We start from the raw sequence: 23,106 nt of genomic DNA, 5'->3' as shown, positions 1-23,106 counted from the left end.
GGAACCTTATACAGAAAAGATGGTGTAGAAACTGGGTCTCTGTCCATACCAGCCACAGAGATTCAAGGGTCACATGTCAGTAAAATCTATTCGGTTTGATTCTCTGTGTTGCTCTTCTGCGGCTTCACCCTCTGCAAGATAAGCTTGATCTTTATTTTTGTAGCAGCTTTATTGAGATATAATTCATATACCACACAATTCACCCATTTAAAGTATACAATTCAACGTTTTTTAGTGTATTCACAGAGTTTTGCGGCCAACTCCATGATCAATTTTAGGACATTTTTGTCATCCCCCAAAAAACACAGTGTGCATTAGTGGTCACTCTCCATTTCTCCCCAGCTCCCTCACTCACCACCGCCACTGCCACTGGGCAACAGCTAATCTACTTTCTGTCTCTATTCGCCTATTCTGGACATCTCATATAAATGGTATCTTTCAACGCATGATCTTTTGTGTCTGGCTTCTTCAACTGAGCATAATGTTGTCAAGGTTCATCCATGTGTGGCATACATCAGTACTTCATTCCGTTGTATTTTTGAGTAACATTCCATTGTATAGATATACTACATTTTTGTTCATTCACTCATCAGTAGATGGACATTTGGGTTTTCCCACTTTTTGGCTATTATGAATAATGCTGCTTGGAACATTTGTATACAAGGTTTTTTTTTTTATTATTTAGACAGAGTAACTTTATTTTTATGACATATTTTATTTTTATTTTTTTAATTTGAAGTACAATTGATTTACAATATAGTGTTAGTTTCAGGTATACAGCATAGCGATTCTGTTATATATATATATATTCTTTTTCAGATTCTTTTCCCCTATAGGTTATTACAAACTAATGAGTATAGTTCTCTGTGCTATACAGGAGGTCCTTGTTGGTTATCTATTTTATATATAGCAGTGTGTATATGTTAATCCCAACCTCCTAATTTATCCCTTCACCCACACTCCTGGGTACAAGTTTTTGTGCAGAGATTTTCAATTGTGTAACTTCCTCTACCGAGAGAATGAATGATATCAATGGCTAGATTTACTGAGTGTCTGCTGTGCACCGGATACTGCACTGAGCACTTCACACGCATTATCCATGTCATCTTCACTGGAGCCCAAAGAAGAGGCTCTCTCCCCATTTTACAAGTGAGGAAACAGAGGTCCCATAGCTAAGACGGGGTGGGGCTGGGATTTGAACTCAGGTTAACACGTATCCTTAATACTGCTTCCAGGAGTTGGGCAGCTATTGGTACCACACCACTCCAACCATTCACACTGATTGTCACACTGATTAAATTCTGATGGTGTGCCACTTATATACATTGTCTTACTGAATTCTCACACCAACGCCATGAGGTTGTCGTATTATTCCCCATGTTCAGTGAGGACAGAAGTTTATAGGAACTGTGTAGCTCACTAGGTGACGTGTCTCATCGGGGTCAGAGCACGGACAACCAGCGTTCAGCAGGACCCTGCAGCTGCTCCTTGATACCACAGGTCTCCCTCTCAAACCCGGCCTTCTTCAACCCTAGATCACCTCAAGGAGAGTTTCTCATATGCCCAGAATACCATTTTCAAAGGACTGCTGCCATCTCCCTCCCTTTGCACACGTGTGCCCATGTGTGCAGGTAAACCTAGATCCAAGGGTATCGCTATGCCTGAGCCTGGGGACCTCTTACAGGTGGGGCCCCTGGTGGCCTGCCATGGTATTACAGTGTTCCTGAGGTGGCTAGCCACATTAGAGTTCACTGCTACACCTGGCTACAAACCTAGACCCTTAGCGTGCAGAGGACTTGCTCTGGGGACAGTTCTGAAGATGGCAGGGTGGAGGTGGAAGGCGGCACTGGGGGAAGACTGGAGCAGCAGGAGGCGTGACGGTAGAGGGTACCAACTGTGTCCATGTGGTTGCCTGCCCACAGCTGCTATCTTGGATGACCCCATGGAGTGCAGCAGAGGGGAGCGGCTGTCCATCACCCTGGCCAAGAACCGCATCAACCGTGCTCCCGAGAGGCTGGGCAAGGCCAAGGTCGAAGTGGACATCTTTGAGCTTCTCAGAGACAGCGAGTACGAGACTGCAGAAACCAGTACGTAGCATGGGCAGGGCTGCCCTCTGCTTCCCTTGCTGGCAGAGGAGGGGCTGGTGGTGTGAGCCTCACCCATCGCCGGGCCTGTGATGTAGATATTCCCAAGAGAGGAAGAGAAACATGCACCAGGAAGCCCTATAGGGCTTAGTCTAGACAAGATCCCAGGTTTTGTTGCAAATCATGTGTGGAGTAGAATTAAGACAGGGAATTCATTCATTCCTTCATTTACCCACTCATTCATTCCTTCATATATTGATTCATTCATCTCCTGGACATTTTGTACACAGATCCCTGAATGAAACCTTATATGGGATTAAGAAAGGAGAGATTCAGCCAGCCCCAGGGAAGCATAGTCATGGCACATCTGTTTCCTGTCTTGCTTTCTTTTGCTGAGGGCAGCGTTGTGGGAAGAAGCTGAGACTTGGGCTGGACATCAGCCACTCACTCTATGGGTAACTTTGGACAAGTCAGTGATTCTGTTTAACCTCAGATTCTTCATCCGTAAAATGGGAACGCTAAGGTCTACTTTGCAAATCTTGCAAGTCATTGTGAGATTTAAATGACTTGCAATATAGGAAAATCCTCTGTGAGCTGCAGTGCTTCACATTCATACTCAGTAGGTCACTCCAGTCACACTTATGGAGCCCCTCCTATGTGCTGGGCACTGCTTTTAATTCTCCCAACAACCAGAGAGTTAAGTGTTATTATTCCCACTTTACCAAAGAAACTGAGGCTCAAAGACATTGGATAACTTGCCCAACCCCAGAGCTAGTCAATGGCTGAGCAAGTCCTGGACCCTGAACTTGCATCACGACCCTGCAAGTCTAGTGTCCCATCCACTCCACCTCCCCTGCACTTCTCTGGTGTGTGGCTGGTATTACTTTGATGACTTTACAGGATGAGCTTCCAGGTTAATGTGGTGGTGGCTTGTAGCTAAGCTGGAGATGAACAACTCCAGTTCAGAGGGAAGGAGGGGGAGACCCTCAGCCCAGAGAGATGATGGCCTCCGTTCCCTAAGGCTCTGGAGTCCCATCTCCTCCCTTTCTAGCCCATTTCAACCTTTAATGACACTCAATGGCAAAAGCAAACCAAACTAAAGAACAACTCGCTTAAATATACATGTCAGACATCTGGTCTTCTGCCTGTGGGTCCAGTGATGCTCTCATCTGGGTTATTAATATTGCAACAGAAGAAACACATTTACACTGGCTTAAGTACAATTGGTAGGATATTGTATGGATCCAAAGAGAGCAGGACGGGAGGAAGGCAGGGGCTCTCTGTCTGTCTCACAGCGTCTTTAGTGCTCTTGTTGTATAGGATCCTTGCTCTTCCCTCTCTGCTACTTTGGTTTCCCTGGTTTATTCATCATGTCCCATAATAGCCATCCAGGCCCAGTTGACAATTTGTTTATCCATTCAGGAAACTTTTATAGAGCATTTGCTCTATTTCAGGCCTGACTCAGGATATCATGCATTGGGAACAATGCAGAAAACAAGATAGACACAGTCCCTGCCCTCAGGTGGCTTACAGTCTCTCTTCAGTGTGCAGCTTCCCTCAGTGCCTCTTGGTTTGGATTTTCAAGGTAGAGGATCTGATTGGTCCAGCTTATCTTGCCATGGCTGGTCTCACAAGCCACAGGCATTGACCAGATGACCTAAGAACTACCCTTGGGGAGAAAGTCCACTCCTAAAGACTGAGGGTGGACTTCTGTCACACAAAACAGGGTTGTTGAGGCCAGCAGGATCCATGGACACAGATTCCTTCAGAAGAAGGCATGGTGAAACAGGTACCTGGAATCGTCATTCATTTATTCACTTGGTCAGTCAATAAATATTTAGTGAGTGCCTGCTGGACTCTATCCTAGGCAATGGGGATTCAGCAGGGCACAGGTAGAAATTCTAGTTGTCATAGAGGTTAAATTCTAGTCCAACAAAAGGAAGATTCAGATTTCTCAGAATCTTCAAAATGAAAGCAGAAATACCAGCAATGACTTCTCATGAATCTCCTGGTCCTGTCTGTATTGTAGTGGGTTTTTTTTGACCATGAGGGCAGGTCGCAGACAGGGGTCCAGATTGCTAAACAGTTCTGTAGTCTATTCTCTGAAAAACCAGCTCCCCCTTCTTTTTCTTTGGTTCTTCAGGGTTTCCCTCGCAGAACAGAAAGCATGGATTGCCCTCTGAGGATGGGGGTCATTAGCAGACGTAAATTTCTTCTCCCAATGACCCAGGCTTGGTGGAGTCAATACATCTAAAATATTAAGCTGGATGAATCAGGGGAAGAAAGGAAACTGATATCTTTATTCCACATTACAGACCTTTGGAGCATCTTTTTAAGGCCCCTCTTTTAGGCACCAAGTATCTTACTAACACGTGGCCCTTGGTTCAGCTTTTACATCTCACTGTGTTTGAGGCATGATTAGCATTTGTTAGCAAAGAAGGCTTTTGGATCTTTCTACCCCAAAGGCTTTTCATCTAAAGCCTGAGCTGCTCTCCCACAGTGGATTTTAAACACCACCCAGATAGTTCATAGAAAGCTTCCAGCCCCGCTCTTTCCCTCCCACAGTAAGGGGGAGAGTGGGTGGTGGGTTACCGCGTTTAGCTGAAGCAGGATGGGGCGGGACTGGGGGGGAGGCTCAGTGGCGGGATGGGGGAAGGAGATTCAAAGGAGGCAGGATCCCCAGATGAAGGAGGAACAACAGCTCTGCGATCCCTACGGTGGGGAGACTGTGGTATAGAGAGTAGGAGCGTGGATTTTAGGATCAGACCGACCAGGTTTCAATCCTGGCTCTGCTATTTACTAGCTGTGTGACAGTGGACAGGCTGCTTAGCCATTTCGTGCCTCCGTTTCCTCATTCGTAAAATGAGGTGATGGTAATAACACCTCCTAGGGTCATCCGGAGCAGGACACGAGACAGTGCAGGTGAGTTCATTAGCACCGTGCACATACCAGGTAGTTAGTAAGTGGCAGCTATGGATTTCGTTGTTGGCTTTATTCTCTCACCGCCACCACCTCCCCACCTTGGAGCTGGCTTCCTCCCCCTCTTACCATCATGTCTCTCTCCCTGTCTCAGGGTTCAGCCATCCCTACCTGGCAGCACCGTCTACCTCCCGGGCTCCTCTCACACCGCCTGTCTTAATGTCAGGTGCCTCGTGGGGCCTCAATCATAATTGGATATTCCCCTCTCTTTCCCGTTTTCTGGATTGATGCATTCGACAGCTCTGTGCCTCCCAGAGCCAGCTACTGCTCAGTCTCGTGGTGGCTGTGTCTTCCCTGGGCTAGTGGCCTGGGGTTGATTTGCATTGTTAATGTAAAACTACTTGAGTGGCTCTGGGGCCCTGACGAATGCCCCCAACCTCACACCTGTCACCCGGTGCCGTGCCCGGAGACTCCGCCTCAAGGGGATAAAAGAGATCCTAGTGATGACATTCTTGGTTGCGGAAAACAGAGGCTCTGATCTAAATGGAGGTGGTAGCAATCCTACAGGGTACTCTTGTGCCCGCTCTTGGCAATAGGTGAATTTCAAAAACTCAGCACAAATAATGAGTCACATTTGGGACGGACGTGTCATTCAAGGGAAACAATGGCAATTTCAGAATCAAAGAGGATGAAGTGTAAAACTAAAGATGCTGGAGTTCAACCATCTCATTTGATAGTTGAAAGCAAGGCTGGGAGATGGAAAGTTTCACACGGGGTGTTAATAACAACCTGGACACTGGAAAGATACAAGTAGCAAACCACCCCGCTTTTATCTGGTTCACATAGATTTTCATATAGTGGGTTTATTTAAAGTGAGGGCCACCCGTAAAGCTTCCTCAGCCCCACGTCTGATCCCCTCTACCTCTCTGCCTGGTCACCATCATTGCCTCAGACTTCTTGATGTTTGACTTCCCAGCTCCCTCTGCGCAGCCCACAGATCTGAAATAAGAGGGCTGGACAAGACCTATCAGGTCATCTCCCATCCCTCCCTCCTTGCTCAAGTATCTTATCTCCATCTCTGCCTTTCTTGTGCAGAAAGCTCCCACAGCATTGCCCTCCTCTGTTCCTATAGATCCCTGTGTCTCCTACAGCGAACGTATTAGAGCTAAACTAAGTGCCACCCCCTCCCTTATCACCCAGACACCCTGAGGCACCATCCCTGCTGCTGCCAGAGCCAGTCTGAGGTTTAATTTACTGCAGAGCTAAAAGCAGGAGCCTCCCTATCAGACCCTCACCCCTGCCCTGGCTTGTCTCTCTGAGGACAAGCGTGCTATCAGCTGTCCACACTGGTTCCCCTGGAAACCCAGAGGCTCACTGGTTCTCGGGCCCCGTGAGGCCCCAGTGCCTGGAGATGGGCACAGAGCGTGAGGTTCCAGCTGCCCCTCCTGCACAGGATCCCAAGCTTCTCGAAGGCTCTGTGGGCACGACCACCACTGATTCAGAGCTGCTTCTAGTAAGTAAAGGCTAACATCCCTCCATCAGCTCAATAGAATGACTCCAAGTCAGCATAAGGGAAAAAGGTGAGAAGCCAGAAGAGAAAGGCATCCGAATAGTGATGAGTCATTCAACACGCATTCCCTGCTTCCCTTTCCCACCTCACATATGCATAACAGGGACTCAGAAATGCATTGAATTACAGTGGTTAGAAATGGCCTGGCCCAACCTCCTCATTTTACAGATGGGGAAACTGAGGCTCACAGTCTTTCCCAGGAGGCAGCTAAGACCACACATCTGAAAAGTGACATAAATCTCAGTAGCTCTGCTGTGGGCTTGCCAGGGAGTGGCTCAGACAAGGGCAGAAGGAGGTCAGAAATAGGTCATAGGTGTAGCTAGGCGATCAGGTAAGGCTGCTGGGCCATAGCTTGGAATGTTTGACAGGTGAGGGTATCCACACAGAAGCCTTAATAGCATGCTTGAGGAAGGAAAAAAAACGGAATACCTCGGGGCACAATGACAGCTGGGTGTGGCTAAAACAGGGAGTGTCTGCCGGGGTGGTGATGAAGGCCAGGACTGGAGAGCTCTGTAGAATAGAGGTCAGGATCCTAATCCCCAGCACTGGGGGCTTATCTCCTGTGCCTCAAACTCCTCATCTGTAAAATGGGAACAATAAGAGTTCTCACTTCATGAGGTTGCTGAAAGATTAAGTGAGATGATGTGCTTAGAAAACTTAGAGCAGTGCCAGGAGTCAGGTGAACTCTTGATAAATTTCACCTATTAGTATTATTTAGTAGTAGAACTAGTATTGTAACTCCTCGCTCTCTGGATGGTTGTAAGGATTCAGGGTGGTATTGTGTCTGCCAGCCTGGTGCCTGCATGTGTAAACTCCCCGTACATGGTGTTGCTGCTTCCATGGTGGTCTGGGACCAGGCTGAGGGCTTTGAATGATACGCCGTTGGTGAGAGGAGCCAACGGTCGGTTTGTATTCCTTCAGTTTTATTGAGACGCAATCGGCATACAGCACTGTGTAAGTTCAAGGTGTACAGCATAACATTTGACTTACATATATCGTGAAATGATTATCACAGTAAGCTCAGTGACCGTCCATCATCTCACATGGATACAAAATTAAAGAAATAGAAAAAATTTTTTCCTTGTGATGAGCACTCTTAGGATTTACTTTCTTGACAACTTTCATATATACCATACAGCTGTGTTAATTATACTTATCACGTTGTACGTTACATCCCTAGCTCTTTTATAACTGGAAGTTTGTACCTTTTGACTGCTTCATCCAATTCCCCCTCCCCGCACCCTCTGCCTCTGGTAACCATGAATCTGATCTTTCCTATGAGTTGGTTTGTTTGTGTTTGAAGAATAATTGACCTACAGCGCTGTTGGTTACTGGTGTGTAACATAGTGATTTGATATTTCTATGTATTACAAAATGATCACCATGATAAGTCTAGTTACCATCTGTCACCGTACAAAGATATTACGTTATCATTGACTATATTCCCCACACTGTTCATTTCATCCCTGTGACAGCCAGTGGCAGTTTTGAGTTCTCCGATACCCTGGGGCACGCTGAGCAGGGAGGTCCCCACTGTGGGGCGTGACAGTGCAGAGACCTGGCACTGCACCCTCACAGCGCCCCTCTCGGCTCTGAGGCCAGCAAGGCCAGTCCATTCAGCCCCTGGTCCATTCACAGAACTGAGAGTGGACCATGCTCCGGAGGCTCTGGCTCAAGGAGCAGGTGGTTCTTGGCGCTGATGGAGACAGTTGTTTGCCTCACTCCGGATAGTGAGGGCTCCGCTCTGTGCTCAGTGCACAGCATGACCAAGCACACAGAGAGACCTGCCCTCCTGCCCCACTCAGGCTTCGGCGCCCTGAAGTGTCTTCCCGGCCTCTGCTCCACATCGTTATCAGCTACCGGTGGCCCCGATTGTTTACCACAGGGGCTCAGGGAGCGCTACGCTGTAAATAAAGAAGCCCCAGTTTCCTCGTCCCCACCCCGGAAGCTGCCCCTTCCCTGGAGGGCCTGCCACCAGTGAGCCTGTGAGTAACTGCTCTGCACCATCTTCAGCACAGCCAGACCCTTCCCCTCCCTGTGAAGACTCAGAGAAGGTGAAGTTCCCATAAGCACCTCCTGTCCAGCCCGGGTGTCTAAGGAGACTTCAAACCCAGGCCGAAGCTGGTATCTCCAGGGGAAGAAGTTTCCCCTTCTTACAACATCCCATCATGGCGTTTTATTCCTGCAGCTGCTCTGTCAGTTGCCTTCCAACTCCTCGGCTGGCTGGGAAACTTGGTTGCCATGGCAACAGCACTCACCTCTCCCTGCTCCCTGGGAGGCGGAAGTAAGAGTGCACCTCACTCTCCTCCACCCCTCAAACTGCTCAGAGAGCCTCACGGGACAGCCGGGGCCTGCAGAAACAGGGTCCAGGAAGTTTCAGAACTGAGGTCCTTTATAACCGATTTTCATTTCTACTGAAACGATGGCTGCACCCTTCATAGGGAGTGAAAGAACAATTCCCAGATCCCAGGAAATCCCCAGGCCATGGCTGCTGGGAAGATGATAATTCACTTTCATTGCACTCATTTTGAATCATTTCAATTCAGTTGAACAAACATCTGTTGACTAATTCCTTTTTGCCGGGACTGAATAAACGTGACCCCTGCCTTCAAGGAGTTTCCGATCCAGTGGGAAATGGGAGATGGACACTCACAACAGCAGGCACAGGTCCACGAGCCCTTGAGGCCAGATGTGTTTAGATTTGAGAACTTGCCGGATGCTGGAAAGGTCATGTGGTGCTTACACCATACATTAAGTGGCATCTCAGATGGAGCTTGGGGCTGAACCCCACACTCAAAATTAAATGCACACTTACATTCAGATATTCATATATTATAAATAGCTTCACATCTATCTATTTAGATCAGATTTTGCCACCAAATGAGTTTGATGAAACCATTCAGTTTCAGAGCCTTTTGGATTTTGGAATTGGGAATAAGGGATTGTGACCTTCTGTAAGAATTTCTTTTTAGGAGAAGCTTCTCCTTACTGAGACCCGGCATAATGAGCTAGCTTGGGACAGAAGCTGGCCAGGAATTCAGAGAACAGGGATGCTGACCTTCCCAGCATGAAGCTGACTCAGAGCCACGGTGTGATGTGAATATTGGGAGGGAACGGCACCTTCTCACCTGTGGGCAAGAACTGAGTGGGGCACTGGAGGATCAGTAGGAGTTTTCCAGGCAGAAGGGCAAGAGAGGGCCTAGACCATGGTAGTCTGTGGGTGCTAATGGACTCCTTCTCAGAAAAAAGTTTTTAAATGAATAAAATTACATAGATAGGATGACCAGGGAAGCCAATTATATGGAAATACAGTTAAAATATTTTAATAGTGATATATTAATGTATTTCTTTATTAATGTATTCAATAGCCAAACCTAACTACTAGTGTAATTTCAAAGTAATTATGCATATGAATGATATTTCAAGACATCTGCAGCACTGTAATGTGATATGAAAACACTCACGATGTCTATCAATGACAAAGTCACAACAACTGTTAATATACTGTGGTTTATTGCCTATATTCCAAATTGAAGGAAATGCTGAATTTCTGGTAGGGGTTAGAGAAAATAATGCCATTTTTCTTCCCCCAAAATGTTCACAGACCACTGACTTCTGCCCATAGATCTCAGGCAGAAGGTTAAGACCCCTGGTCTAGTCGGAGAGAACAACTTGGGAGTAGGTTCAGGTAGGAAAGTATGGAGTGTGTTCCAGGTGAGCGGGCGTGAAGTGGGAGGAGATGTGCAGTGGTTAAGGAGCGGACCCTGGAGTGAGGGACTGGGAGTTTGAATCCTGACTCTGCCCTTTAACTTTTCTGTTTTCTTATCTGTAAAATGAGGGTGACAGTAACAGTATCTATCACATCAGGTTGTTGCCAGAATTAAATAAGTCAATTCACATAAAGTGCTTAGAATGGACCATAAGTAGCACTTAATAAATGTGGGCTTTTATAACCTCTTCTTCCAATCGCTCCTCAGTGCATAACAATTTTGTGTATTTGCTTAGTTGTAGCCTTCATGTAGATATACATATAATTTCATATCCTGCTTCTTTCTCTTAATATTATTACATAAATATTTTTAATATTATTATAAACTGTTCATAAGCATTTAAAATGCCTAAGTAATATTCCACTTGGGTATATGACCCACACTTTAGATAACTATTGCCTTATGATTGGACATTTAGTTTATTTCCAATTTTCTATGAAAAGAGTTGAGTGGGCTTCAGTGTGGTTCAACAGCTATTTGTTGAGCACGTAACTCTGAGTCCAGCCCTGTGCTAGGCATGGAGGGCACAGAGATAAATAAGACAAGCTTTCTGCCCTGCAGGAGCACACAGACCTGCGTTTAGGATTATAATTGGCCTCGCTTTGGAGAACAGATTGGAAAATGAAGAATCCTGGAGACGGAGAAAGCCCTTAGGAGGCAGGTAGCAAAAGGGGCTGACGGATCTGTGACAGTGGGAGTGGGAAGGAAAGGATGGTGGGGGGTGAGCAGGTCAAATGGTCAGAACCTGGCCCCTGATTGGTATAGCGAGTGAGTAGATGCAGTAAGGAAAGGTAAGGAAGAGTCAAGGGCGACCACAGTTTGAACTTCAGGAGCTAAGGAGGGTAAAGTGAAGTGGTTAAGAGCTTGGACTTTGATGCCAGATGGATCTCCAAATTCAAGCCCAGTTCTACCATATATGACCTGTGTGACCTTGAACAAGTCACTTAAATTTTCTAAGCCTCAGTTTCGCCATCTGTAAAGTGGGGATAATAATGAATCTTCCTGGCAGTGTGGAGAGCAAATCAGATTATGTATGAAAAGTATATAACAGACATGATGTATTGGGAATAATAATAATGAGTCCTGTAGCACGTCAGTACCACTCTAAGTGCCTTGTATGTATTAACTCACTTTAGTTCTCACGACATCCCTGCAGGAGAGGTGCTGTTAGCATTCCAGTTCTATAGATGAGAAAGCAGTCTCAGAGAGTTTTGGTAACTTGCTCAAGGTCTCACAGCTAGTAAGTGACCCAGTCAAGACTCACACTCAGATAGGCTTGCATCAGAGTTCGTGCTCTTAAGGACTGTGCTTTCTGCTTCTCTGCCGGAAGAGACACCAGAAGGAAGTCCCTGTGGCAACGCCCAGCAGGTAGATGGAGCTTGTTTTGTAACCCAGGACATGGGTCAGGGTGTAGGATCACCTGGGCAGAGATGAGATGTGGAGTCCACAGGCAAGGTCGAGATCGCCCAGGGAGAGTGAGGCCTGGACAAAATCTGAATTTAGTGGAGAGGAGAAGGAAGAGGAGTTGGCTAAGGAAGTGAGAAAGACCAATCAGAGAAGCGGCTGAGAATCAGGATCGGATAGTGTCATGAAATTCAAAAGAACAATGCAATCAGCGGCATCAAATGCTACAAAAAGAGAGATAAGAACTGCTAAGAGACATTGGTGACCTAGGGGAAGCAGGTGCAGCAGAACAAGATTGGGTGTGGACTTCAACTGTAAGGGGTTGAAAAGAGATGGGCGAAGTGGCTGCAAGGAGTAGGGCAGACAAAATAGGTAGTGGGACGAACACTGGATGGGGTCCGCAGACTTGAATTCCAGCGCTGGCTCAGACCTTTATTAAGTGTGTGACTTTACGGGGAGTCACTTAACATCCCTAGGATGCTGTTGCCTTATAGGTAAAATCAGGAACTAAGCTCCACCCCTGAGGCTGCTGTAGGAATAGGAATTTGATGGCCAATGAATTTAGAGCCCCCGGCAGCCCCTAGCTACTTCTGTTCAAGCCACGGAAGTAGCTTGAACTTTGAAGAGCGTTCTTCGAAGGTAAAGCCTGTCCACAGTTACTCTGTTGCTGGGGATGGTTCTGACACTTGGTACTACTGAGTCCCCCTCAGGCACCCACTGCTGGCAACCTGTCAGTCAGCTGAGATCCACGATGTTAAAGGACCCCCGCCTGAGCCTCAGGCTGAAAGAAGACCCCACAGATCTATCGTTTGTGTGATAAATTACAGATCTGTCATTTGTGTGATAAATTACAGCACCGGGATTTGAACCCTGGTGCTCTACCCCACCGCCTGTGCCCCATTAGAGCCATAACTTGGCTATATGGGCCAGTGGTTAGGACTCTGCTTTAGGAGAAAGAGCACCCAGGTTGCAGACGTGGCTTTGCAGCTGGTTCAGTAAGGATCCTTGGACTGATTCCTTAACCTCACTATACTGACCTGACTCTTGATGTGAGTAGGAGGAAAATGTGTCCAGAGTTGAGCTTTGAGGTTTGCAGAGAAGAACGTCTCGTAGTGCAACTGGGAACCACAGAGCATACATAATCCGAGGGGCAGCTCTGTGGTTCTGATATCACCATGTGTGTGCTGAGAATTGTCCTGCGTTCTCTCTCTGTCTGTTTTCTCCTTTTCTTCCCCCCTTCCTTTCTCAGTCTGTAACATTTTTTTAAATTAATTTTTATTGGAGTATAGTTGCTTTACAATGTTTTGTTAGTTTCTGCTGTGCAGCAAAGTGAATCAGCTATATATATACATATATCCACTCTTCTTTAGATTTCCTTCCCATTTAGGTCACCACAGAGCATTGAGCAGAGTTCCCTGTGCTGTACAGTAGGCCCGCATTAGTTATCTATTTTATACATAGTATCAATAGTGTATATATGTCAATCCCAATCTCCCAATTCATCCCACCCCCTCCTTCCCTCCTTGGTAACCATAAGTTTGTTTTCTACCTCTGTGACTCTATTTCTGCTTTGCAAGTAAGTTCATCTGTAGCATTTTTCTAGATTCCACATATAAACGATATTATACGATATTTGTCTTTCTCTCTCTGGCTTACTTCACTCTGTATGACAATCTCTAGGTCCACCCATGTTGCTGCAATTTTCATTTTTATTTCGTTCCTTTTTATGGCTGAGTAATATTCCATTGTATATATGTACCACATCTTCTTTATCCATTCCTCTGTCAACGGACATTTAGGTTGCTTCCACGTCCTGGCTATTGTAAAATCAAAACTACAACGAGGTATCACCTCACACCAGTCAGAATGGCCATTATCAAAAAATCTACAAACAATAAATGCTGGAGAGGGTGTGGAGAAAACGGAACCCTCCTATACTGTTGGTGGGAATGTAAATTTGTACAGCCACTGTGCAGAGCAGTATGGAGGTTCCTTAAAAATCTAAAAATAGAACTACCATATGACCCAGCAGTCCCACTCCTGGGCCTATATCTGGAGAAAACCATAATTCGAAAGGACGTAGCATTTTAAAATCTTACATTCTCTCCTCTTCTGACTGCGTGTCCTACCCATCCACTCATTCATCGGACAAACATGAACCGGGCGCTTAGAAAACATTGTACTGGACACCAGGGAAATGCGAAGTGGGGATTTAGAGATAAATACGTCTCAGCTCTGGCCTTTAAGAGGTTTGAAATCTAGTGAGAGGAGAAACACATCTAAACAACAAACTGAAACAGACACATTTACAAGTGTCTTAGAACAGAGGGAAAATCCACGGGCCTCGGAGCCCCAGGGAGGATGAATTCCACTTAAAGGAGTTGCGGGAGGGGTAAGGAGAAGGTGGCATTTGAGGTGCTCCTTGACAGATGAGTGAGCGTCCGGGGTAGAGGAGGGAAGGGCGCCTTCCCCAGGGGGAGGTGCAAGGTCACAGAGCGTGCTGGTTGGTCAGGAAGGCATGTGATGGGCTCAGGGAAGCAGGAGCGCCAGGCTCCAGGCCAGGTGAAAGGAGGGTGGCATTGAAAGATGAGGGCCCTGTCGGCCGCTCACTCTCTCCCTTCCTTCTCCTCTCTCTCTCCTGTTCCCTTTGACTTTAGCTGAGCTGCTTTCTTCTCTCCGCCTGCATCATCCTCGCTATCCTTTTTCTCTCTGCTTGTCTACCTTTTTTCCTCTCTAGACTCTCTTTCTTTCTCTTTGGGGGGGCTAACAGATTGCATGCTGGCTGGCCGTCCTGTGAGCTGGACCCGTAGCCCCCTGCAGCAGCCATGCCCGGGTCCCAGTGCCCATCCTGCAGGCTAGGCAGAAAGGGGGTGGGAGGTGCAGGTTTCCGCTGTGCGCCTCCGTCCTTCGGTGACAGCCCAGACAATTTATACACCCTGTTGGCTGAGGCCGTATGTTGTCATAACCTGGGTCATTTCCTCATTTAATACCATCCATAAACTCCAATAAAACTGTCCTGGAGCCCAGTAGTCCAGGGGAGGAGAGGCACTGGGTTTGGAAGACGGGGACGGGGGTGGGCGGGAGGTGAGGGGCCAGCGGGGGGAGATCGGAGGACTCGAGGCCGAAGCCCACGCCCCACCTGATGAGCGCCTTGTTTCCTTTCCTGCTCCCCACGTCTTGCCCCTGCCACTGGCTGCAGTGTGTCAGATCCTTCCCAAGGGGGTGGTCGCTGTCCTGGGACCATCCTCCAGCCCGGCCTCCAGCTCCATCATCAGCAACATCTGCGGGGAGAAGGAGGTGAGTGCTGGGCAGGGTTGGGGGACTCTCAGCTGGCTGGCAGCCTGTGCCCCAGGCCCAAAGATATCGTGGATTCTTAAGGGCTGGAAGAGTGAATCAAGGTCTGGCTGGTGTCACTGATAACATCAACACAAATGAAAGCACTGGGCCTTTGTTGGGCACTTACTTTTTTCAGGTTGCTTGGGTGGAGGGGACTCAGAGGAAGAGTTTCATGAGATTTTCAAGCTGAGCTCCTCCGAGTCTTGGGGTCCTGTGACAGGGGAAGGTGGGGTCCCTTGATGGCAGCAGGTAGAGGGAGAGGCTGGGGAGGGTGGTGGTCCAGGGGAGGCCAAGAGGGCAGAAGTCTGAGCTCCACAGGAACAGCTGCGGAGTCTCTGTTTAGATATTGGGATTCTGGGGAAGAATGCCTTTGGGGCCAGGCTTTGCTACATTTTAGTGCTGAAATAAAGTTTGAAAACCTCTGTTTTGTAAGTTCTCTAGAAAAGAGATTTTATTTCGCTTTCTTCTTCATTCACCAACTCCAGTGTTTACTTCTCCAAAGTGTTGGGTCCATTCCCTCTAGCTCTCGTTCCCTGGGAGATAAAGATGGTCGGGGATGAGTTTCTGAGTAATGGCCTGCTCCCTATTCCAGCATCTCTCTCCCTCCTTTCCCCCCAGAGAAAACAAATTGGAAACTTCAGAGATTCTATTGCTGAAATCTTTCCTAGTCCTTCTTGGAATCAGTCAGTCCTTCCCCTTCAGATACATTCCTGGGAGACAGTGGCAGGGTGACCCCATAGCCTCCCAAGGGCCTTCTAGCCAGGTCTTTTGGGAACAGATGGAGCTTGATGGTCAGGAGCTGTGGAGGGGCAGGGCGCAGGGACAGGGGATGGAAGGGCGAAATTTGTACCTGTCCTGGGAGCCTAGAGGCTCAGCCTTCCAGAAGCGTTAGCTTTGGGAGGATCCAGTTCTTGCAGTAGGATGGGGCACCTCCTTAGTGAGCTGCCCTCACCTAGGCAGTGGAGCAATAGACAGGCCCCTGCTTACCCCAGGCCCTCTGGAAGCCACTCCCTTGATGCTCCCACTTCTCTTATGATCAGAGGGCTTGGTCCTTGAGGCTTTGGGAAGAATATTGGTCTTCTCTGTTTTAGGAGCCCACTCTAAGAATCGTTATCAGCACAGTAGAGCGCCCTGCCGTCCTAGCTCCAGTCCTGCAATGGGTCTTACTTACCACTGCCCTGTAGGCTGAATCCTTGAGCTTCAGGCCATGGGCAGGGTCTGTGTTGACAACTCCCCATCCTTCCTCCCAGATGTCCTGAAAGATGAGTCCCGAGCCAGCCCAGGCCAAAAAAAGAGCTTCTGTCCCACCGCAGTCCCTTCCAGCATCTCCCAGGCCTGGGCCCCTGCAAGTTAGACCTGATGTTTAATTTAAATCTTTCTTGCCAGGCTCCAAGTAACAGCTCAAATCTGTGGCAGGTTGTTATTTCCCGGTCGCTGTGATCTTCACCAAGTGAGGTTGCCAAGACTTCGGCTGCCCATTTCCTCTTTTCTGCTCTCCTTTTTTTCCCCCCTCCCCCTCTTGCCCAGCACACCTTCCTCACCGTCCCCTACAGTCATCCCCCCAGTCCCCACTCCAGAATGGGCTCCTCTCGGTGTTCAGCGGCTATTTTATCTCAGCGAACACATCCCTTAACCCTGCTTGGCACTTCAGGCCGGAGGTGGAGACCCTGATTTGCACCCATCTTCCCATCCCGCCACCCCGGACCCTGTGCCGTTGACCAGCCAGGCGGGCTGTGCTGCCCAGGGAATGGCCAGACGGTTACCCCTCCTTTGTCTGGTCACGTTCCTTCCAGAGCAACCTTTCCTCTCCATTCAGATTTTGCACTTCTTCTAATAGTGTATGAGGCTGAACTGCCTCACGCTGATTCCCCTCAGCTTCGGGGAAAAGAAATGGAGTCCTCACTGAGGAGTTCGTTCTTTTAAATGCTGCTAAGATGTCTGCAGCCCCTGTGGCTGGCTGCTTTCTGCCTTGCTGCCCTCCCCTCCATGCCACTCACCTCTCCATGCCCCCCCACCCCTCCGTGATGACTTCCGGGGATGCATTTGCACCTGCAGATCCGTTTTGGATTGATCTTTGTCCCAGAGAGAGACTCAGCAGGATTGGCCTGGCCATCCCTTCCTGGGCCCATCGGGGCAGCTGGCTGCCTCCCAGCAACCTTCAAGATGCCAGGCTGTGCTGGAGAGCTCCCACCAGCTCCCCTTCCTAGGGAGGCCCCTCAGCCCTCACCCCTGCACATACAGACCTAAGAGCTTTTCCAGGAGCTGCAAGATTTGGGGAGAGAGGGGGAAGGGAATGAGAAAAGGCATTGCCTAAACACTTACCCCACATGTTAGGAACTGAACTAGTACATCCTTCACATACAGGGTCTCGTTTTATTCTCCCAGAGCTCAAGAAGCACCTGTTGTTTCTCCATGTTAATGAAGCTTAGCCAGGTTAAGCAGTTTGCCCCAAATCACACAGCAGAACCCAGATGCAAACCCAGGACTGTAGACTCTAAAACCCATTTTTCTGAGTCTTCACTTTCCTGAGCCTTTTGCCTGCTTCATCTCTGGGATTGGTGGATCCAAGGGAATCTCTAAGGGTACTTTCTATGGGGGGGGGGGGGGTAAGTTAGCTGCTGCTGGACCCTGGTAGGCTGGATGGCCACACGGGGAGGGCCTTGGGCAGAGATGCTCAGATGTGTAAGCCAGCCAGCCTGGCCACCCTGCCCCTGCCCAGCCTGGCCTCCATCTTACCTTTCTGTGACCTTTTTTCCTTTCAAGGTGCATTTGTTATTCATTTTAGACAGATTGTAAGCGTTGCAAAATATCAGTGGGAAGAAAGACCCCTTAGGACACACCCCAGGTCAACGTCACTCTTTAATGTCATTTCTCACCAGCCTGTCTCCCCAATTCTATGCTTTTCAGTCTCTGCTAAAAAATATTGGTTGCCCTCTCTCTGTGGTTCAAGGGCTAATCCTAGTTGAGTTCAGGAATTTTCTCCGCAGTTTCTGCTAAATCTTTACCCTCCCCTCATCCCAGTCTCAGAGGAGCTCTGGTCTCTGGCTGACTTCTTCCAGAAGCTTAAAAGGATAAGGTAGCAGAATCCTACAGAGACCGTGTCAATGTCATCCCAGACTCTGGGCCAGCCCAGGCAGAGAAAACTTCTGCAATCATGTCTGAATAACCCATTCTAGGAACCAACCAACTCACCATCAGGAAGTTCTTCTTGCTGTCTACCCTCAATCTTACTCACTTTCACATCAGTCCAAACCCATGCTCACAATAATCTGGCCCTCACACTGGGCACCCTAAGTGAGGATGGGGGTTGAGGTTTCAGCCCCATCTCTGATAGAGGCACAAGCAGCCTTTAGCTCTTCTGGCTCTGGGTACCAGGGTGACATAATAAAATCAAGGTGGATGGCAGCTTATTATGTTTTAACTTTCCTATTACCTACCCAATAGCCTAAGCTGCCAGTAAAGCAGCCATCCCAGCCTGTTAGTATCTCTTTCCTGGAGAAGAGAGGCAGAAGGCAGGGACAGTGCCTCCCTGAAATGTCAGGAATAGACGCAGAGGGAAGCTGACACTGTCCTAATGAAGCCAAAGCAGGTATTTATTTACCGGGCTCCATCCGGAGGCCCTCTAGTTGGTTTCCCAGCCTGCAGCGCTCCCCCCCTCCTCACGTAAGTCTACGGAGGAACCCATCCCAGGCTTTTACCCAGGATGGGAGCTGGTTTATTTGTCTGTTGGCTAGGCTGGGCTGAGGGGGCCCCTCCCTTAGTCCCCAGGGCAGTGTTTTTCTCTTTTTGCCATCTCTGCTCTGATTCATTAACCACACATAAAATGATATAAGGATTATGCCTTCAAGAGCCATTTGTCTCTCTGCCCAGCAGTGGGCAGTTCCTCTGAGAATAAAGACCTATTGTTTTGTCTTCTCAGGGCCACAGACCCCAGCTCCAAGGTCCACAGTACATTTATCCAGGTCCCCGGCTGCAGGGTTTCCCATCCTGGGTCGCAAGCGTTGTCATGGATGCCACGTCATCTTCCTCCTGTGGAGTGGGTGCCCCGAGTCTTGCAAGTTCCATCTCTTGCCAGGCAAAGGTCTTTTACAAAAGAAGCCACCCTCTGCAGCTTTGTCTCACTCATCCCTCTTTTCTTTTTGTCTCGCTGGTTCCGGATCTTCCCTGCTGCCCACTTTTGCTCCTCCGCCCAGGTCCCTCACTTCAAAGTGGCCTCGGAGGAGTTTATCAAGTTCCAGTTCCAGAGATTCACAACCCTGAACCTCCACCCCAGCAGCACTGACATCAGCGTGGCTGTAGCTGGGATCCTGAACTTCTTCAATTGCACCACCGCCTGCCTCATCTGTGCCAAAGCAGAATGTAAGTTTCCCCAGGCTGGCTCCACCCCAGACGGTCAGGTCGTGTTGATTTCAACCTGAGTGATTTGCCCCCGGCTGCAGATGATACGCCAAGAAGGGGCGGGCTCCTTCCAATCGTGGGAATGACAACCAGAGGGTTCGGGGATTCCGAAGTGTCCTTGGCTGTTCGTCCGTGTGTGTAGGTGAAAGAGAGCAGTCCAGGAGCACCCTTTGCCAGAACTCCCTGTGCATGCGCGGAACAGAGAGGAGCTCAGTTACAGGGAGACTGGCCAACCACCAAGCCTTTTGGCATCTGCAAACGCAATTCCCACATTTTCAGCCTCATTGTTAAGGAGCTACAAAAAGAGAGAGAGGGAAAATATATAATTGGATTCCTTTGTACTTGATGGGTTGAAGAACTTCTTTCCTTGGAGAGTAGATTTTTCTGATGGAACAAGGTCCAAGGTCAATTCCCGATAAAGCATTTTTTTTTTTTTTTTGCAAATGCAGGTTTTAGAAATGCATTTTCTCTCTCAATTTGCGACATAAATTTAGTGTTTATGAGATTTAGCTAATTTAAGCCAGCACATTCCAGCAAATCTGTACATCTGTGTGCTGCCGGTGACAGCTGTGCACCACACACAGTCAGACAGGTGCTGGCTACTGGCTACCACTGGGACCCGGAGCCCGAGACGCAGGCGTCTGTGTCCAGTGTGGCTCACCTGTGCAGGTCTTCCCCTGCGGGTCTGGGTGGGCTGCACCGGAAGAGGTTCGCCATCTCCATAAGGCTCCTCTCTATGGCTCCTCAGAACTGCTCTGCGGTGTAAGTCCCTCCTCCACCCTGGAATCCCTACAACATCTGAAAACAAAAGCCCCCTCCCTGCCAAGGGTCAGAACCATCTTCTTTACGGGACCTTTGCACCTTACTGACTCCACCTGTACCTTCATTCATTTATTCAACACAACGTGATTATTTGCTCTGTGCTACCCAAGAAACAAAGTAGCTGAGTCCCAACTACGTATGCTTTTTGTATATCTTATTTAATTATTACAACAACCCAGTGGGTTTGGAAATGTTGGAATTCCCCATTTTAAAGTTTAATACAATTTATAGTGCAGTTCCTCAGTCTCTCTAGCCACACGTCAAGTGCTCAATAGCCACGTGTGGACAGTACAGATATAGAACATTTCTGTCTTCACAGAAAGTGCTATTGGACAGCATTGTTTTAGATGATAAGGGTTTTGTGGACGAAGCATTTTGTGGCTAAAAAAAAGAGAGAAATGTTTAGATAACACTTCGTTCTATCTCTCCCTCATGGAGATTGTCAGCACACATTAGCATGGACACCCTGAGTTGTCCTGTGGCCAAAACAACTATTTACCTCAGCATCTTCCAAATAGGTTTGATCATATGCCCCCAAAAGGATGCTGATCTAAAAGCTCACAGGATGCTAGTATTTGATGGAACACAGCTGGGATATGTTGCATTCCACCAGGTGACCCTCCTCGTGTAGCATCCTCGCAGCATTGAAAGGTGTAACAGAATCAAGGATTCTGCCCCGGAAATTTCTGCCACAAGCCCACTCAGGCAGGACTGAAGTGGCACACCCCAGGCACCCAGCGAGAATGTTGAGAGACAGAGGACAGGCTGTAAATATGCCCAGGCAAAGATTGTCCTGCAGTCCTCATCTGTGCTGGGTACAGCGTCTCACCAACCTGACAGGAAGTTCTTTCTTGTGTCTAGCCACAGTCCCTCTTGCTTTGAAGCTGAGCCCTGTTTCCTCTGCTTCAGCTCTTACTGGGCTTCGGGAAGTAAGTTGTTCAGATGTTTGTTAAACACTTGCTGTGTGCCAAGTACCATGCTAGATACTGTTGCCTCCTAGCCCAGGGCTGTTTCCATTGGAATTGACATTCTCCGACATTCAAACAGTTCCTTGCAGATTGCGAAGCACTTTCACTTATGTTTTCCCACTTTACCTCCCTCTTTCCCAGTCATTCTGAGCGGAGCAAAGAGTCTTGGAGCTGCTAAGCGACTTGACTTAAGGTCACGAAGCTGGTGCATGACAAAACCAAGACTCTTAACTCCCGGTCCTCCGACTATGAGCCAGGGCTTCCTCCTCCGAGGCCCCTCCCACCCTCCTGGGCTACACCAGCAGACTGAGAGCAGCGGCTCAGGGTGGGCTCTACCCAGCAGGAACAGTGTCCTTTGAAGGGCAGAGATCTCCCTGGAACAGTGTGTCCCCTTGCTCCGTTGAGCGGGGTGCGGGATGGCCGAGCACAAAGTCCTGGAGGGGATGAGCCCACCCGAGTGCTAGAGAGGCCGGCCCACATCCCAGGGGAGACGCATCAACCACACAGCGCTGCTCGCTGCTCGGACGACTCATGTATGGAGGCTGCTGAGTGACCCTGGCCCCACCTACCGGGGGGGGAGGGAAGGTGGGGCAGAGCAGGAGAAGTTCAAGTGCAAAGAGGATTCAAAATCTAACCAAAGGCTGAAGAAATGAAGGACTGAAGGGAAATGCAGCTCAGAGCTTGGGAGGAGACACTCTTCCATCTTCCTTATTAATGCAGGGCCAAGAGACACTGCAAGTCGAATTAGGAACAGGAATCTAATTCTATTTTCCTGCTGTCAAAATTAAGCATAACAGAGATTATTCCCTGGGGAATCATGCCATGTACTCTCCTCCCTCCCCAAAGTAGATTTTCAATAAGCAGGTTTTGGACCAAGTAGAGTTGTACTGTGGATTACATTATTTTTCTTTAATGGGGGAAAAAAAATTAGAACATCTCTGCAAGTACCTAGTTCTAGTGAGGCTGGGGGAGGAGAAGTGAGGAGCCCAGGCATGGCCCTCTGGCCATCCCCGCGGAGCCTGGGGAGGGGGGTAATTTGCTGTTAGGGGACTTCCTAGGAAAGTTGGGGTTCCCCACTACTGTCCCCAAGGCCCCTTTGGTGAGCCCTGCCACAGAGTTACCTTTTGAGACACTCAGGCTGGACCCAGAGCCTTTCACTCTTTGTGGTCACAAGTATAATATGCCGTGTGTTTTCCTGGTATCATTGTACATAGCTCAAATCAACTTTTTTTTCAGGCTTGCTTTGGTGTTTCTAAGTATTTTAATGTCCTTTTTTGTAGCTACAAGTCCTGAGCCCCTACACCCTCTGCCGTTTATGTGCTACCTGTGTGATCTTGGCAAAGTGACTTAGGCACGTGCTAGCCTCTGTTGTCTCATCTATAAAATGGGGATGAGGCTTCCTCCCTCCCAGGGTGGTTGAGGGGATAAAATAGGACGACACACAGTGTATAACAGCATCCACACCTAGGGAACACACAGCACACATGGTTTTAACTCTCTTTCCTTCCTGGAATCCCTTTTGAACAAGGTCAGGTCAGGACCTGCAGTGGCGTGACCGGAGTTCCGCTCTGTCCTTGTAACATCCCTGTGTTGGCTAAACTCGGTCCAGATGTTGGAGAGGAGAGACTCTGGTCTCCTGGGGAGGAAGTGCGGCTGAAAAGAAACGCAGGCTGGTTCAGTAAAATGGGAACCGTCTTTGCAGGCAAACCAAGCTGCTCCACCACTCATGAGCTGTGTGATGTGAAGCAGGTCACTCTACCTCTCTGAGCTTTAGTTCCCTCCCATGTAAAGTGGGGATAATAATGCGTCTCAGGGTGATTGGGTGGAAGGTATCT

At 48.5% G+C, this 23,106-nt stretch overlaps 1 protein-coding gene across 1 annotated transcript in view; it reads left to right on the top strand.

Annotated features, from left to right (window-relative positions):
- Nucleotides 1-23,106, top strand: part of GRIK4 (glutamate ionotropic receptor kainate type subunit 4) — a 208,170-nt gene that overhangs the window by 33,429 nt on the left and 151,635 nt on the right. The window contains exons 2-4 of the mRNA XM_059929277.1: nucleotides 1,923-2,087; nucleotides 14,947-15,044; nucleotides 19,277-19,442. Of these exons, the coding sequence (XP_059785260.1) occupies nucleotides 1,943-2,087; nucleotides 14,947-15,044; nucleotides 19,277-19,442 (409 nt within the window). The 5' untranslated portion in view covers nucleotides 1,923-1,942. The remainder of the gene's footprint in view (nucleotides 1-1,922; nucleotides 2,088-14,946; nucleotides 15,045-19,276; nucleotides 19,443-23,106) is intronic.

Source organism: Balaenoptera ricei, chromosome 8 (assembly GCF_028023285.1).
Source record: "Balaenoptera ricei isolate mBalRic1 chromosome 8, mBalRic1.hap2, whole genome shotgun sequence".
Lineage (NCBI taxonomy): Eukaryota > Metazoa > Chordata > Mammalia > Artiodactyla > Balaenopteridae > Balaenoptera > Balaenoptera ricei.
This window is presented reverse-complemented; position numbering and strand designations above follow the sequence as displayed.